The 18,853-nt window shown below is 46.1% G+C and overlaps 1 protein-coding gene across 20 annotated transcripts in view; it reads left to right on the forward strand.

Moving 5' to 3' along the window:
- Nucleotides 1-18,853, forward strand: part of RAPGEF2 (Rap guanine nucleotide exchange factor 2) — a 258,968-nt gene that overhangs the window by 220,298 nt on the left and 19,817 nt on the right. For 12 of the 20 annotated variants that reach the window (XM_077279418.1, XM_077279425.1, XM_077279413.1 and 9 more), the window contains 11 exons: nucleotides 2,824-3,001; nucleotides 4,574-4,710; nucleotides 6,162-6,320; nucleotides 6,744-6,896; nucleotides 6,994-7,158; nucleotides 8,690-8,833; nucleotides 8,918-9,121; nucleotides 9,335-9,443; nucleotides 9,672-9,918; nucleotides 12,536-12,693; nucleotides 18,261-18,501. In XM_077279418.1, the coding sequence (XP_077135533.1) occupies nucleotides 2,824-3,001; nucleotides 4,574-4,710; nucleotides 6,162-6,320; nucleotides 6,744-6,896; nucleotides 6,994-7,158; nucleotides 8,690-8,833; nucleotides 8,918-9,121; nucleotides 9,335-9,443; nucleotides 9,672-9,918; nucleotides 12,536-12,693; nucleotides 18,261-18,501 (1,895 nt within the window). The remainder of the gene's footprint in view (nucleotides 1-2,823; nucleotides 3,002-4,573; nucleotides 4,711-6,161; nucleotides 6,321-6,743; nucleotides 6,897-6,993; nucleotides 7,159-8,689; nucleotides 8,834-8,917; nucleotides 9,122-9,334; nucleotides 9,444-9,671; nucleotides 9,919-12,535; nucleotides 12,694-18,260; nucleotides 18,502-18,853) is intronic. The other 8 variants (XM_077279417.1, XM_077279419.1, XM_077279420.1 and 5 more) reach the window with 1 other exon arrangement.

An 18,853-nucleotide genomic window follows, 5' to 3' on the forward strand; every position in this document is an offset into this window, starting at 1 on the left:
ACATCAGTGCGTTCCTATTTTCACAGACTGTCAGAATGGAGAAGGCACAGAAACTTTTATTTTTTTTTTAATCCACGTACAAGAAAAACAGATGACACTGTTCAAACTGTGCTCATTAATAATAATAATTAATAATTGGCCCGTTTTTCTCATGCATGAAAAAATCGTACTTGTAAATGATCTGAAGTCTGTAATACCTCTGAGCTTATTGTCTAGGTATTACACGGGAGGGTTCTCCAACGTAGACCTCTGACACACGGTAGTGCATGCATCAGCACAGTAAAAGGCATCAAATACTGGGCACAATGTTAAAATTCTACCTGTCATCAGGTTTGGCCAATTAGAGATGCGGCCATCACCTTTCAGGGCTGATATGCAGCATTCTATAATGCAGTGTATCTGCCCCCAACCCGACCTGTAAGAAAAGAAAAATCACTCTTATTATACTCACCTGCGGGGTCTGGTCTGATGGATGTCGCAGGTCCTGGTCCGGCGCCTCCCATCTTTTTACAATCCCCATCCTCCTGCTTGAATCGTGTGGATGACATGTCCCTGCATCATCCACACAGTCTCCTCGGCACAGCGCTCCTGCGCAGGCACACTTCTGTGCCCTGTTGAGGGAAGCACAAAGTACTGCAGTGCGCATGCGCCGGGGCTCTTTGACCTTTCCCGGCACCAGCACACTTCAGTACTAAGCCTACACAGGAGCGCGATGCCGAAGAGACACGTCAGCCACACGAAGCAAGCAGGAGGGCGGCATCACAAGAAGGGAGGCGTCGGACCAAGAAGAGTGAAGCCCCTTAGACCGGACCGCCCCACAGGTGAGTATAATAAGTTATTTTTCTTCTCTTACAGGGCGGGTTGGGGGCAGATATACAGCATTATAGAATACTATATATCAGCCCTGAAAGGTGGTGGCTGTACCTCTTATCGGCCAAACCTGGTGACAGGTTCCCTTTAAAATTATACCTCTCATTTATACATTTTTTTTATTTTTGATCTTTTTTTTGGTAGCAGTCTGCCTATCTTTCCTATACCTTTAGAATAAAGGAATATCGATATATACCAGTCTGACTAAGGCCGAAAGCATACTATTTTGCCCTCTAACCAGTGAATTCAGCTTAAAGGGTTTGTCCTGTCGTATAAAATTGAACACTTGGCACCCCCACTGAACAACTGTTATTAGCCCCAGTAGCGGCCGAATGTAAACCTGGAATGGATCTACAATTTGTGGATTTGTTTATTGTGTAGCAGTCACTGCCGAGTGCTGAAGGCCAGCTACCTATTGAATGGATCTGAGATGGGCAGATCTGTTTAGTCTATGGCCATCAGTAGTGCTGCTAGCAGCAGATCGGTGGGAATATCAAGTGTCGGGGTCCCCAGCAATCCAATATTGATATCTAATACTGTAGATAAGTCAATGATATATGACCGGACAACTCCTTCAAAAATGGGACTTAATAAAAATGCAATAAAATACAAGGTATGATAGCAAGATGTGTAAATTTCTAAGCATGTTGGCTTCTTGTCCACTGAGATTTATCAGTTTTGTTATATCCTGGCACTAGGCATGTAAGTTGTATTTGTTAGTGACCGATGCCATATGGCAATCCATCCCTTACATGCCTAATAGGTGGGAAAGGGTTAAAGAGAGGTGATCGAAGTCCTTCCTTCTCTCTTTTGGCCTAAGCTTAATGATCATTACCTTTCCTGTGTGCGGAATAGATCACGGCCTGTAAGGAGCAGCTGAGGACAGACCTCATTCTTCTATAATGTAGGCTCAGTTTAGCCCCTGCAAGATGCCGTTTCCTGAGTATGATCACATGTTGCCATAAAGCAATTATTTTCTGATGCGGTCTGCTGTTGCAAATGCAGAAAAAAGCCACAAGAGATTTCTGTACATAGAAAGAGATGAGTGATTCGAGATGATGGCAGAGACCGCGCCTTCCAGTACAGACTACTGACTTCAGCATGGATGTCCTCACTTTCAGGCATAGTCAGTAGCGTAGCTGTAGATATCAGCCAATTCCTGTACACCTAAGAAGCCCAGTAGGGCAGCCCAGGAGCCCTTTTCATAGTGGCCAAACTACAGGAATTTCTATAATATATCAGTAGGTCACAAACTTAAGGTGAGTCTCGCATGTCAAGTATTTTTTGGTGCAATTTGGCTGAGGAAGGTGCTGCAAATCTCAAGAGCAATATCATCTGATCTCGGCAGCATGTGATGTTCAGCATCGACATCTGGCCATTCATGTTTCTTTAAGCCTTTTAGCCTCGGGTAGGGCTGCAGGTGTGTAATCGGTGGAAGCGTTCAGTCATAGTATGGGAGATGCGTAGGGACTAAACTTTCATTCAAGTTTATGAAAGCTTCCATTTTCCCACTAGAATGTGGCACTTCACATTTCAGTTGCCCTCAGACCTGTGTAGGGTTGTTATCCGGCTTTGTGGATAATCGCAATGACCTTCTGGCTGCTGCCCATGTATTGGTGTTACGTGGAGTATTCTTTGGAGCTGTCGGTAGCTTTGGCTTTGTAAGGTTACATATTGATACACTATAATGTATCTCTGCATGATAAAATGACCCATGTGCGTCATCCTCTGGAAGTTTATCATACAATGGTTACTTAATTCGACTAGAAGAAAGATGTTAAAACTAGGCCAGAATTGGCCTCCTGACGCTAAACTACACATGGGAGGTCTATGAAAATAATCCCCACATGTGTGACACTTTAGGAGCTGCAGACACCACAGATGACGGTAGTTACCTGCAATCCCAGTGGTGGAGCTTTTAGTGATTCCTTTCTCTTTGTTTCTTTTAATTAGGCCACAGAAAGTGAGCCCGGAGATATGGACCTGAGTGGGTTACCAGAGACTGCTGTGGACTCTGAAGATGACGATGATGAAGAGGACATTGAGAGAGCATCCGACCCTCTAATGAGCCGAGACATCGTAAGAGACTGCTTGGAGAAAGATCCCATTGACCGAACGGATGATGACATTGGTAAGCCTCGTTACATTCCGTCACAGACACCCCACCTTAAGGCTCCCATACACATTAGATACATGTTGGCTGAATTTTCCTATGCCGACTAGTACAGACAAGTTGTTTGGGGGTGCCGGCCGCCTTATGGTGTTGTTCTCCCTGAGGTAAGCCACCGCCAGAGGTATGTGTCAGTGGCCTTTTCTCATACAGAACACAGGAGTGTTCCCGTGTGTGGGAGACTCGGCTGACATAGCTGTTGACTGACAGCAGTCTAATTTGTAAAGCCAGCTTTACCCATGCCTCTGATAAAGGTCAGGATCTGGTAATCAATCACCATAGCAACTAATACTACTGAGAAACCCCCCTCAGTATGTACACACAGAATGTACATTCGTTTTTGTACACGGCTCTTCGATAGATGTTAAAATCCTATTACAACGCATTTAAATGTGAGAGCTTTTTTACAGAAGCCATGTTGAATTTGCCAATAGCTCTCACTCCTTGAGCTTCTAAAGCCAAAATGTACTTTTAGATTATGTGCACACTGGCACCGCTGTGAATCTCTTCATGAAATCACATCCTCACGCTTCAGAGAGAAGTCAGAAGTAAACTGACCGGTGCTACAGAGGCCGCAGTATGTCAGTTTACGCTGCAGATGCGAGGTTCCATCATTCATAGGGTGAAATGTGCAGCCAAACTGCAGCAGCTTGGCAGGAAAATCTCCGCCAGAGAATGGGTATGTTCCCATGGGAGCGTAATGTAAACCACTTACCCCCTTACTCATTCATAAGTAGTACTGGTAATATTATATATTGTACTCCACTATAAGAAACCAAAGCAGATGTCTCCCCACCAGGACATCAGCTGGACAGAATAGTTTCCTCTAAAATACACATGAAAGGGCCTTTTTATATTTTCTTTTTATGTAGACTGTATTCTTGGCTACAAGACTTCTATATAGGGGCTTCATGTGACAGCCTAGTGCCTTTTGGGGTTGGAGGATTTTAATAAAGTCAATTGAGGCAGCTTTATGGGACACAATGAACGTAACCCCTTGCTGACATATGATATAGAGGTATGTCATATGTTGGGCCCCCATGTATGATGCCGGCTCAGGAGCTGATCCTCCATCATATCTGGCCTATGATGACTGTGTTACCCGTCAGTATCTACTCCCAGCTGCAGCGAGCGGAGCTGAGCTCTGCTTTCATCTGTTTCATAGGAAATTATGGCTTTTACTATACACTGCCTAAACAAACACAAAAAAAAGTAAAAGAAAAACATGAAATTGTTGCGTCCATAAAAGTTTAATCTATTAAAAATATAAAATTAATAAGTTCAGTGAATGACATAAAAGAGAAACAAGATTTAAATGACATAATTGTCTTTTTTTCGGTTGCTGCACCTACACCAAAAGAGTGCAATATTTAGATTATTGGTAGAAGTGTTATTGGCAGTAATTATTCATGTGTCTGTACACGTACATACATTCATCGTGTGGTAGTAGTTTGTCATTTCTTGTTGTCATTTGTTTCATTCTCCTTTTTTTGTACTGATTATTGTATTTTCCCCTTTATTTTTTTTCTCCAGAACAACTCCTGGAGTTCATGCACCAGCTGCCAGCTTTTGCCAACATGACCATGTCCGTCAGGCGTGAACTGTGTGCCGTCATGGTGTTCGCTGTGGTGGAGCGGGCAGGGACTGTCGTCCTAAATGATGGCGAGGAGGTTAGAGATTTGTTTTTATTATTTTACAAGACACTATTGAATATGTTATCAGAAATGGACACATCTGTAGTGATTGTGAGGTCTGCTGCAGAGCTGTGCTGGTCAACTTGGGAGATGGGTTTCTTTGCTCCATTTTAGTCAGGAGCTCAAATATGATGTAATGTACCCCATTTAAGTAATACAAGTAAAATCCATTATGTCACCTCGCTAATAAATGTGTCAGTTTTGTCTGTATCTGGCCCTTTCTAGTAATATTGATATTGATTGTCTGCACCAGACTTCTGTAATAAATATTTGTTTCCCCTGTATTGGTTATATCTGTATCCTACCTTCTCTAATTAACATCTGTATCTGACTGCTCTAATAAATCTCACTATTATGTCTATATCCCTCCTCTACAACTACTAGCAGCGGTTATGTCTGTATCCAACCCTGCCTAATATATATCGATATTGTATGTCTGTATCTGACCTTTCTAATAAATGTCGGTTATGTCTATATCTGACCTCTGTAATTAATAAACATCGGTATCAGTTATGTCTGTATCTGACCCTATATAATAATTAAAGGTACTGTTATGTCTTGTTTCCGACCCTATATAATAACTAGGAATCGGTTATTTCGGTTTCCGACCCTATATAATAACTAAGAGTCGGTTATGGCTGTATACGACCCTATAAAAGAACTATTGGAATACGTTATATCTGTATCCAACCCTATATAATAACTATCGGTATCGGTTATGACTGTATCCGACCCCATATAATAACTATAGAAATAGGTCATGTTTGTATCGGACCCCATGTGAGAACTATAGGAATCTGTTATGTCTGTATGCAACCCTAAATAATATCTGTATCAGTCATGTCTGTATCCAACTCTGTTTAATAACTCTAGGTGCCGGTTATGTCTGTATCTGACCCCATATAATAACTATCGGAATCGGTTATGTCTGTATGCAACCCTAAATAAATATTTGTGTTGGGTCTTGTCTGTCTCTGACCCTGTATAATAACTGTACGTACTGGTTACGTCTGTATCCTACCCTATATAATAATTATATAGGTATCGGTTATATCTATATCCGATCCTGTATAATAACTCTAGGTATGTCATGTCTGTATAATAACTGTACATATCGGTTACGTCTGTATCCGACCCTATATAGTAACTATATAGGTATCAGTTATGTCTGTATCCGACCCTGTATAATAACTGTGGGTATCGGTTATGTCTGTATCCGACCCTGTATAATAACCAGAGGTATCGGTTATGTCTGTATCCGACCCTGTATGATAACTAAATAGGTATCAGTTATGTCTGGTTCACTGTAGTTGATATCATAGTCTCCAGGTATTTCACCTTTACAAGCCTAGCACCTCCATGTGTAAACATGGTCAGCAGGGTTTTAATGCCAATTAATTTAATTTTCTCTCTTTCTGGCTTTCTAGCTCGATTCCTGGTCAGTCATTTTAAATGGCTCAGTGGAAGTGACATATCCTGACGGGAGAACAGAAATACTTTGCATGGGAAACAGCTTTGGCGTGTCTCCAACCATGGAGAAGGAATACATGAAGGGAGTGATGAGGACCAAAGTGGATGATTGCCAGGTGTGTAGGTGAAGATGTCAGCCAGGCTGCGCAGTGTCTCTCTTCTCACGACAGTCAGGTCCTTTATGTGGCGGTGAATGTCCTGCGTGGAATAATCTGCTGCAGCTAAAATGTTTCACATGACAGATATTGCTTGTTTTAGCCCAAATTTGGAGCTTTTTCTGCCATTGAAAAGGACCTTTCTTATTTTGACAGTTCTTCTCGCCTAAGCTCATCACATTGTGTGTTCGGGCTTCTCGGCTGTTTTAGTAGCTCCCATAGAAGTGAGCGTAGATAATTCTACATATGTCGGCACCTCGCCATTCACAGCGGCACAAGACCAGGCCTGTCCTGAGAAAGGGGCCACCTTAGGAGACACAGGACATATACATAGAATACGTCTTACATTTCTTCTTTATATTCATCACTTCCTTCTTTCCACAGTTTGTTTGCATAGCTCAGCAAGACTATTGCCGGATCCTGAACCAGGTGGAGAAGAACATGCAAAAAGTGGAGGAGGAAGGTGAAATTGTGATGGTGAAGGAGCACAGGGAGCTGGATCGTACTGGCACCAGGAAAGGCCACATCGTCATCAAGGTGACAGAAACTGCACTTTCATCACTTATGGTTTGGTGTCCTGATACTTGTTCTTGTGTTGCTTACGATCGTCTATATGCTTGAACATCTTCTGCAGGGGACTGCGGAGCGACTAACAATGCATCTCGTGGAAGAACATTCTGTGGTTGACCCCACGTATATAGAAGATTTCCTCCTCACCTACAGAACTTTTTTATCAAGTCCCATGGAAGTTGGGAAGAAGTTGTTGGAGTGGTTTAATGACTCTAGCCTTAGGGACAAGGTTAGAAAAACTGTGTATAATTGTAACATGTGTAAGAGAGGCTACGTACTGCTGCTATTCAGGAGTGTGCGAATACCCCCATCCTGCTGAAGGCGACTCTCCATGTACTGTAATCTAAACAGTGTGTGCTGATTAATTACTCTATCTTTAGAGCAGCGTGAGCCCTGCTTTACTGATCCAGAGCTGTAAGTTACAGAAAGAGCTGGAGCTCACTACATACTGTATGGGTAAAGGGTATTCCCATCTCCAGGATCCTATCCCAATAGTACGTGTATTAATAATACTCACAGAAACCTCCAATTAGAAATGTAGTCTAGTTCTTCTGGTTCTTACCCCATGTGCAGGCATTGCAGTAGCTTAGGTATCCATGGTTACGACCACTAACAACGGTCATTGTATTAGCGGTCGTAACTATGGATACCTAAGCTACTGCAATGCTCTGCATATGGGGGAGGGTCATAGCTAATAACTATACTGGATTTCTAATTGGAGGTATTGGCTAATATTATACCTACCACTTATTGGGATAGGGTCTTGCAGATGGGGATAACCCCTTTTAAGTTCATTTTGTCAAACTGAGCAATGATCATTCTTAAAAGAACCTGTTAGGCTACTTTCACACTAACGTCGATACGGGGCCGTCGCGCTGCGTCGGCCCGACGCATACTGTGCAAGCGCCGCACAACGGGGGCAGCGGATGCTGTTTTTCCACGCATCCGCTGCCCCATTGTGAGGTGCGGGGAGGTGGGGGCGGAGTTCCGGCTGCACATGCGCGGTCGGAAATGGCGGACCGTCGGCACAAAAAACCGTTACATGTAACGTTTTTTGCTGCCGGCGGTCCGCCACAACACAACGCAACCGTCGCGCGACGGTTGCGACGTGTGACAATGCGTCGCTAATGTTAGTCTATGGGGAAAAATCATCCTGCAGACGATTTTGCAGGATGCGTTTTTTCGCCAAAACGACGCATTGCAACGTATGCAATAAAACGCTAGTGTGAAAGTAGCCTTATTCATTTCATGCTGCCCAAACCATGCGACAAGACTCAGAGCCTGGCTGCTTGTATGCAGCCACATTAGTTTATATACAATATATGATCTGAATATCTGGCCAGGGAGCGTAGCTAGTGATGACTCTGGGCTGTCCCTATGTACACTTATGGAAGAGACCTGTCAATCGGTGTGTACACATGGGAAAGACCTGTCAATCAACTAGAGTGGTGTGGGAAGAAGCCAGCCAAGGGCCGTATCGGACTAGTCTCATCGCTCATTACGGTCCCTATTCGGAGAACACATACCTGTCTGCAGCCAGGCCCCGAGTACTGCTGCCCGTGGTTTGGGCGGCATGAATGAACCGATTTGGTTCCCTTTAAACAGAAATCAGTGCAGACTTGTAAACCTATAAAGACACGGTGGTATCCCATAGTGGATGTCCACTTCACAGCACTAGATTAGTCACTGTGTTGTATCCCAATGCTGTTTCCATAGCCATCCTGTTAAGGTGTATTTATGATGTATTTTCTATCTATTAGTGCTCTTTGGCTGAGCGTGGCTCCTCTACCTTACAGGTGACTCGGGTCGTGCTGCTCTGGGTCAACAATCACTTTAATGACTTTGAAGGTGACCCTGCTATGACTCGATTTCTAGAGGAATTTGAAAACAACTTGGAACGAGAGGTAATGTTTGTTTTTTATGGGTTTGTTTTATGTTTTGTTTTATTTTTTTCCTTGATTTTAATGCTCCTTAATTTTACCTTTCAGAAAATGGGTGGACATCTGAGGTTACTAAATATTGCATGCGCTGCCAAGGCAAAAAGAAGATTGATAACACTAACAAAGCCCTCGCGAGAGGCGCCGTTGCCTTTCACCCTGCTGGGTGGGTCAGACAAGGGGTTTGGTATCTTTGTTGACAGCGTGGATCCTGGCACCAAGGCTGTTGAGGCTGGCTTAAAGAGGGGGGATCAGGTACGGTAAGACCACCTTCTCTGCGAGAAATCTCTACTGCTTACTGCTGAGAAAGAAAGGGAAGAAAGAGCCAGTTCAATAATTCATGTCAATTAAGTCTATTATCTACAAACTCTATACATTAAAGGGGAAAAAAAGATGCTCTTTCTCGGGAAGGTAAATGTCACCGCCTGGATTATTAATCACGTCGGGTTACTTGCCCTTTACTTGCAGATATTGGAGGTGAACGGTCAGAACTTTGAAAACATTCAGCTCACAAAGGCTATGGAAATCCTGAAGAATAACACTCACTTGTCAATCACTGTGAAAACCAATCTGTTTGGTAAGGGGGCTTCATTCATTACAGGCAGCAAATCAGTTGTATAAAGGGACTTTTTAGGAAAAGCAGAGCAATGCACACTGCAATCCTAAGCTTTCTTATGTGTGATCATTAATATACGATCTACATATGATCTATGAAGCTGACGCTCTTGTATCGCTGAGACCCTCACATTGAGATTGTCGCTCTATTTTTGCTCATACATCTTTCCTGGTGTCTTACTTTCTCCAGTCTTTAAAGAGCTTCTAGCAAGAATGTTGGAAGAAAAGAGAAATAGCGCCCCGCATTTACCCAAAATCGGAGATATCAAGAAGGCCAGTCGGTTCTCTATTCCTGATCTCGCAGTTGACGTTGAACAAGTGATTGGACTTGAAAAAGTCAGCAAGAAAGGTAAAGCCAATACTGTAGGCGGGAGGAACAAGCTGAAGAAGATTCTCGATAAAACCCGGATCAGCATTCTGCCCCAGAAGCCTTACAAGTAAGAAGTCCTCCTGACCCGTACATTGTTCTTATTAAGAATAGTTGCCTGATAGAAGCGTCACTTAGGGTACCGTCACACATTGAAATTTTCATCGCTGCGACGGCACGATTCGTGACGTCGCAGCGTCGTATAATCATCGCTCCAGCGTCGTAGACTGCGGTCACACGTTGCAATCACGGCGCTGGAGCGATGCCGAAGTCCCCGGGTAACCAGGGTAAACATCGGGTAACTAAGCGCAGGGCCGCGCTTAGTAACCCGATGTTTACCCTGGTTACCAGCGTAAACATAAAAAAACAAACAGTACATACTCACCCGTCGGTGTCCTTCAGGTCCCTTGCAGTCTGCTTCCTGCTCTGAGTGCAGCCGTACAGTGAGAGCAGAGCGCAGCACCGCCGTGATCTGCTCTCACTTTCCGGCCGGCACTCAGAGCAGGAAGCAGACGGCAAGGGACCTGAAGGACACCGACGGGTGAGTATGTACGGTTTGTTTTTTTACGTTTACGCTTGTAACCAGGGTAAACATCGGGTTACTAAGCGCGGCCCTGCGCTTAGTTACCCGATGTTTACCCTGGTTACAAGCGAAGACATCGCTGGATCGCTGTCACACACAACGATCCAGCGATGTCAGCGGGTGATCAAGCGACGAAAGAAAGTTCCAAACGATCTGCTACGACGTACGATTCTCAGCAGGGTGTCTGATCGCAGTAGCGTGTCAGACACTGCGATATCGTAACGATATCGCTAGAACGTCACGAATCGTAACGTCGTAGCGATGGAAATTTCAATGTGTGACGGTACCCTTAGGCTGTGTTCACATAGCGCTTTAGCATACGCTCAGTACTCTCAGACATAATTTTCAGCAGTTTGCACCTACCTGAGTTGGACAGCAAGATGTAGTCCACTAAAGTCCATGATTGGCAGCTATTTGTGTAGTAACAGCAGGTTCTGGTAATGTATAGACACTGCGTACTCTTTTCACCCACTAAGCCTGAGAGCGGCACAAGGAGGGTGGATTATATGAGCAGTCGATGAATAAGATGACAGCGATTCAAGCGATAGGAGCGCTATTAATATTCTCCTAATAATCCAGCAGACCTCCAGAGGTTTTGTCCTGACAGCTCCGTATCGCCCACATGACTGGGTGCATTACTGCTGCCCTTCATCACAGGCATTGTGTTACTGGTGATCCCTCGGTTTCACTCCTGTGCAGGCCGTCACTCACCTGTTACATAATCCGAAGTCTCCAGTTGTTCTGCTAGTCTGACAATACGTGTATAATAGGCTGAGAGCCCCTAATTGTAGAGCGGACCCCTTCTAGTGCTTGCTTCTTAGAGCCCTGAAGTCGTAAGCGTCGTTTGTACTGCGGACGGGCTTTCAGTACTGGGGACGGGAAGGGCCGCTCCCAGTCACAATGTGTCTCTAGGTTTAAGGTCTGTCCTTCCCGGCGGTCGTCCCCTGGCACCCACCCACGTAGTCAGAGCGTGTGATCACACATGTCCTCGGACACTGAGCTCCGTTGTCCTACGTCTGTCCAAGTAGATATGGAGAAGTTCCCACTCTGCAGGCTCTGTAGTTCTCTCCGCAGTGTCAGGGGCCGATACATTTACCTCTTGGGGGTCACTGACACTTTCTGCTAAACACTATGTGAGTGAGTCTTACGCCCTGTGGGTGACATTACTCCTGTGTGTTGGAGCCTTTGGGGTCAGACCTGTTGTCTCTGTTCACCCAACCTGCCTGTTAAAGGGATCCTGCGAGGACATTTGTACTGTGAAAAATATAATAATGAGACCTGATTTGTAGTAATCCTTTGTGCAAATTCGACGAAATAAAAGTTTGAAGCCACATGCAAATTAGGCTTGACGTGCTTTGTGGGCGTGCCGGAGTACTCGGTGTGTATATGCCCCCGGTGTAATGTCAGGCTGGTCTGTATGTGGCTGCAATGCTTGTTATCTACGCAGGAATGGCAGATCGCTACAACACCGGGGCTTAATTAGCCGTACCACTAGTGTGAGTAGCCAATTACATGTTGGCTTTAGGAAACCTGCCCGAGTTGTGGATTTACCAATGATTTTCTGCATTAAAATCCACACTTGCTGGGCACTGTTACACTGTGGATTGTCTGAATGCAGATCTGCCTCAAATATGCACTGCGTATCCTCCCCTAAAGAGGTCAGCCACTGCTTTTTATTGATGGCCTATTCTTGGGATAGCCCATCAGTATCTGCTTTATTCATCTGTATAGGGGGTGAATCTGCAGTACCCGGCTGCAGCCACTATAGACGTATGTTCTGGAATCATCCGAGAACTTCTGGCCAGTGCCGGTAACATCTGTAATCATTGGTGCCGGACGTCCTCACCCATAAGGTATTGATGGCCTTTCCTAAGGATAGACCATCAATATAAAAGTAGTGGCCATCCCCTTACCTGCTCAGAACCAGTGTTGGCTGGACCCTCGTTAGGCACATTGCTGTTCTTCCCACCCACAGTTGGTTTTCATAGAATGCTATGTGGCTGAGGATTGATGGGCTCTCCATAGTACGGGTCTCCATCTTACCGCATTCTCGTGCTTCTCTCTGAGATGTTGCACTTACATCTGCTGTCTCTTTGTTTCTTAGTGACATTGGAATCGGGCAGTCTCAAGATGACAGCATTGTTGGCCTCAGGCAAAGCAAGCACATGCCGGCCACGCTCCCCGTCAGCGGGACCCTGTCATCCAGCAACCCCGACTTACTGCAGTCTCATCACCGCATCCTGGACTTCACCACCACCCCAGGTGGGAGCGCTCGCCCTGCGGACCTCCTGGAGATGGCGCTCTGCTCTCACTACGTGTGCTGATGCCACCGGCCGCCTTATAGCAGCTGGCAGCTTATTCCCAATGTTTATTTTTCCACATTTTAGACTATTTTTAGCCAGTTTAACGAGAGCGTTCGTCATAGGAAATAATACACGGACTGATGGAAAGATTAAATGAATGAAGGCAGGACAGACGTGTGCGGTTGGGTGTCTAGCGTTTCCTTTCTATGTTATGTAGTGACTATGCAACAAAATTCATAGGTAACACGTGTAGATTTTGCCTTAGATTAATTGCAAGCCCTGTAGAGAGTGGCTGATCCTAGCGGAGTCTCCGGAGCTCGCTGGGATAATACGTTTTCACAGCTATGACTTACTGCAAGGGCTGTGCAATTCTAAGGCCGAATTCAGACGTCCCGAGTGTGACACGTCGCGGGTCCCATGACCTGACTGTCTCAGAGGCATATGTCAAGGTCAGGTAGGCAGAATTGCCGCCGGTCTCCACATCGTGGTCTGTACCCTGACGCATGGACGTCTGAATTCAGCCTTGTACCTAGTATGTCAGTATTGTGCTCTTTTCTAGAAGGATGCTATGGCCTATTACCCGGCTTTCAGTGTAAGACCTCTTGAGACCATAGTGCCTCCTTTCTGGTGTAAGTGTCTGCAGGGCAGTTTCTAGCCCAAAAATGACACAGGGCGAGAGTAGGAAATTTCTCCCCCCCCCCCCCCCCCCCCGGCACCGAAAATAATAAACATTATTTTTGTGGGCTTGAGTAATAAATAGAGAGCAGGCTTGTATCTTCCCTTTTTTTAATAAATTATAATTTGCCTTTAACTTATATAGAACTTGGGGAAAAGGGACAAGTATGCTAATTATTAACGGTGAGAACAAAGTTGTAGGTAAATAATATCTATTAATTATTTTGGAAACAGATCCTAAAAATTGTAGGTTGCAGATTTATGAGAAACTGACTCTTCTAGATTTAGCCGCTGCAAAAGCATTAATAGCTTCCGAATAATTCAGCTTTTCTGCCAGTTCATTTTCTAATTCCAGGTCACATTTACTAATCTCTTCTAAAAGGAGATTGGCGAGACTTTCCCCAGATGTATCAGTAGCAGGACGATAGCCAATAAAATGTTCCTTTATTGCTACGTGATCATCATCTATATCAACAAATCTTAAGGTGTATGACAACTGTTCAGTGTGACCTGCATCTTGTGTGCAGTCCAACATTATTGAAAAATACTTAGATCTTTTGGCTTTTTCTAGAATACATTTCTTCACCTGAGAGGCCATCAAGCAGATAATTTCATTTTGAATTAAATTTCCACAGTAATGTGTATGGATTTCCTGGGAAGTAATTCGTTTTAAATGATCTCTCATTACTGGTTCAAATTTTCCAAGAAGCTCTATAAGCCCAAGGAAATGTCCATTATTTGGTGTAAACAATGTATTTGACGATCCTCGAAAAGCTAAATTATTGGTTGCCAGGTATACAGTTACTGCCATAACTCTTTCCAACACTTCTCGCCTGGGTGAGGATGCCACCAGACTGCCAAAGATGAGGTAAGTCAGCTGGGCCCCCTCCCGGGTTTCATGCTGTGGGGCATGCCAAATCAGCATGCCCCAAGGGTGGTTGGGGGGGGGGCAGGTGTGGGGGTCCCCATCCAAAAAAAAAGGCTAGCCCAACCCATCCCATCCCTCAGACCCCCTCACCTGTTCAGTGTGTCAGTGCCCTCTGCCCTCTGAGTCTGAGCGCGCTCAGACTGCTAAATGGGGCTGCTGGGAAGGGAAGGACTAATCCATAGGCAGGGGGTGGGCATTTTTGCTATACTGCTACCACTGTCAGACTAGACTGCAGCCTGTCCTGTCCAGCATTGAAATTGGCAACAGCCAGGCAGCCTAGTCTGACAGTGATAGTGTGTGTGCTTAGCTCTTTGATCACTGTCTCAGGGAGCGCCCGTGCTCAGCCGAGAGCGCGGCGCCCCTGCTATCAGTGTGGGAGTGGCCGAGCTGCCTCATCCTGGCTGTTCATTCTCGCTGTTCATCCAGCGCGGAGCGGAGGTGAGTCATACCTCCCAACTTTTGAAGATGGGAAAGAGGGACAAAGTTTGCGGCGCGCTTTGCGCGCCGCGGCAAATTTTAGGCCACGCCTCTGACCACACCCATTCATAATTAGTCACACCCATATCCACATCCCAACCACACCCATTTAGCACTGCCGATCACACTGTTTCATATACAATAATTATAAACAAAAAAATATGGCCACACAGTGCCCCATACTGTATAATGGCCACACATGATGCTCCATACTGTATAATGAACACACATGACGCTCCATACTGTATAATGGCCACACATGATGCTCCATACTGTATAATGAACACACATGATGCTCCATACTGTATGACCGCACATGATGCTCCATACTGTATAATGACCGCACATGATGCTCCATACTGTATAATGACCCCACATGATGCTCCATACTGTATAATGGCCGCACATGATGCTCCATACTGTATAATGAACACACATGATGCTCCATACTGTATGACCGCAAATGATGCTCCATACTGTATAATGACCGCACATGATGCTCCAGACTGTATAATGACCGCACATGATGCTCCATACTGTATAATGACCCCACATGATGCTCCATACTGTATAATGACCGCACATGATGCTCCATACTGTATAATGACCGCACATGATGCTCCATACTGTATGACCGCAAATGATGCTCCATACTGTATAATGACCGCACATGATGCTCCAGACTGTATAATGACCGCACATGATGCTCCATACTGTATAATGACCCCACATGATGCTCCATACTGTATAATGACCGCACATGATGCTCCATACTGTATAATGACCGCACATGATGCTCCATACTGTATGACCGCAAATGATGCTCCATACTGTATAATGACCGCACATGATGCTCCAGACTGTATAATGACCGCACATGATGCTCCAGACTGTATAATGACCGCACATGATGCTCCAGACTGTATAATGACCGCACATGATGCTCCAGACTGTATAATGACCGCACATGATGCTCCAGACTGTATAATGACCGCACATGATGCTCCAGACTGTATAATGACCGCACATGATGCTCCATACTGTATAATGGCCGCACATGATGCTCCATACTGTATAATGGCCACACATGATGCTCCATACTGTATAATGGCCGCACATGATGCTCCATACTGTATAATGGCCACACATGATGCTCCATACTGTATAATGACCGCACATGATGCTCCATACTGTATAATGACCGCACATGATGCTCCATACTGTACAATGACCGCACATGATGCTCCATATTGTATAATGACCGCACATGATGCTCCATACTGTATAATGACCGCACATGATGCTCCATACTGTATAATGGCCACACATAATGCTCCATACTGTATAATGACCGCACATGATGCTCCATACTGTATAATGACCGCACATGATGCTCCATATTGTATAATGACCACACATGATGCTCCATACTGTATAATGACATACAGGCACGCAGCTCACACACAGGCACGCAGCTCACACGCACGCAGCTCACAAACACATGCAGCTTTGACACAAATGCATCACACACGCAGCCATCACACACACACGCAGCCATCACACACACACACACGCAGCCATCACACACACACACACGCAGCCATCACACACACACACGCAGCCATCACACACACACACACACGCAGCCATCACACACACATGCAGCCATCACACACACACGCAGACATCACACACGCAGCCATCACACACACACACACACGCAGCCATCACACACACACGCAGCCATCACACACACGCAGCCATCACACACACACAGCCATCACACACACACAGCCATCACACACACACAGCCATCACACACACACAGCCATCACACACACACAGCCATCACACACACGCAGCCATCACACACACACAGCCATCACACACACACGCAGCCATCACACACACGCAGCCATCACACACACGCAGCCATCACACACACGCAGCCATCACACACACGCAGCCATCACACACACACACGCAGCCATCACACACACACGCAGCCATCACACACACAGCCATCACACACACACACGCAGCCATCACACACACACACACACGCGCAGCCATCACACATGCAGCCATCACACACACACGCAGCCATCACACACACACACGCAGCCATCACACACACACACGCAGCCATCACACACACACGCAGCCATCACACACACACACGCAGCCATCACACACACACACACGCAGCCATCACACACACACACACGCAGCCATCACACACACACAGCCATCACACACACACACGCAGCCATCACACACACGCAGCCATCACACACACACACACGCAGCCATCACACACACACAGCCATCACACACACACACCCAGCCATCACACACACACACACGCAGCCATCACACACATCAATTCACACACACACAATCTCCTCTGTGATGCAGGGGCGGCTGATGTCCATGTGCAGCTCTCTGCTGAAGTCTTCAGTCTCCTGCTCACAGCTCTGCACTATCCCGGCACCTCCCCCGTCTCTCCTTCTCTGCCGGGATAGCAGCTAAGAGCAGAAGCCGGAGCTCCGTGCACACACAGCCAGAGGTAGTGAATCGCTGACCTTTCTTCTTGATTGCTGCAGGCTCTCTCCTTCAGCGTGGCAGCGCCGCACAGGGGGCGGGAGGGGGGGGGGGTGTTGCGCGGGCGGTCAGGAGGCAGCTTTTATATAAAAAAAAAAAAAAACAGGCTCTCTCTACGTCCCGGAAGTGGGCGGGGCTTCACCGGCGGCCGCAAATTCGGGATTTTAAATGCCCGAAGCGGGACAGCGGGACCCCGGTGCCAAAGCGGGACTGTCCCGCTGAAATCGGGACGGTTGGGAGGTATGGGTGAGTGGCGGCGCCGAGGTGGCCGCAACCATTATGTGCGGTGCGGGGGGGGGGGCGCGGCGACGCGAGGCGATGATCTGACCGCTCAGCTGTCAGATTTGCAGCTGAGTTCGGGCAGGGCGCGCCCGCGCTCAGCACTGAGCGCGGCATCCGCGCCCCTGACAGCCCTTAAACAGCAGCAGCAGCGGGCAGGGGACCACCGGGGCCCGAGGCCTCTCCTGCGCCCCCCGGCCCCACGGCGCCCCGTGTGGCCGCCCTGCCCGCCCTGTTGAAGAAACGGCCCTGAGTGTCTGCACCTGGTTGCTTTCTTTGTGCTGCCATTGCCGCCATGGGAGAGGCTAGTCTTTCTTTTTGCTATGTGATAGGTCTTGTCTCCTGAGATTTTCAGTTGGTAACTCTCTATTGCCATCTAGTGGTTAAATCATGGAAGCACTTTTTCCCCCACAGTTCTTTTTTTCATTCTTCAAATAAAGCTCAGATTAACACCAAATGAAAATTATTGAACAATTTTTGTTATTACACTCAATATATGTCTTTTTAAGATTATCACCTAAATAGTACTGTGCTTTTACATTGTCTTTTTCCCCTTCCCCTAGATCTCCCTGATCAAGTTCTGCGAGTATTTAAGGCCGACCAGCAAAGCCGCTATATAATGATAAGCAAAGACACCACGGCAAAGGAAGTAGTAGTCCAGGCTATCAGGGAGTTTGCCCTGACTGCGGTACCGGATTCTTACTCCCTGTGTGAGGTATCTGTCACCCCTGAAGGGGTCATCAAGCAGAGGCGACTCCCAGACCAGCTGTCTAAGCTAGCTGACAGAATCCAGCTGAGCGGCAGGTAAGGTTGGATCTGTGGCATCTAATCACATCAGCACTGCATGTTTTGTGTAGGATGCCTGTTGTTTTTTTCTCTGAGTTGATGCTGAACCTGTTAGATTTTCTGCATCCGCCCTCAGCCCCGAAACGCCCTCATCAGATTATCCGGATGGTGATGTAATCCTACTGCAGAGCTGGAACGCTGAGACCATGCTGCCATCTGCTGGCTAAAAGTTACAATTGCTACATTGATTGCACATGTGTGTAAATGTGTTGTGTGTATGTATAAGCTTTTAAAAAAAAATGTGTAATTTTTTTTCTCGCATGCCTTTACATTTAGAGTTGTTATTGTGCTGTTTCTTTGGACGTCCAGT

Source organism: Ranitomeya variabilis, chromosome 1 (assembly GCF_051348905.1).
Source record: "Ranitomeya variabilis isolate aRanVar5 chromosome 1, aRanVar5.hap1, whole genome shotgun sequence".
In the NCBI taxonomy this organism is placed as follows: Eukaryota; Metazoa; Chordata; class Amphibia; order Anura; family Dendrobatidae; genus Ranitomeya; species Ranitomeya variabilis.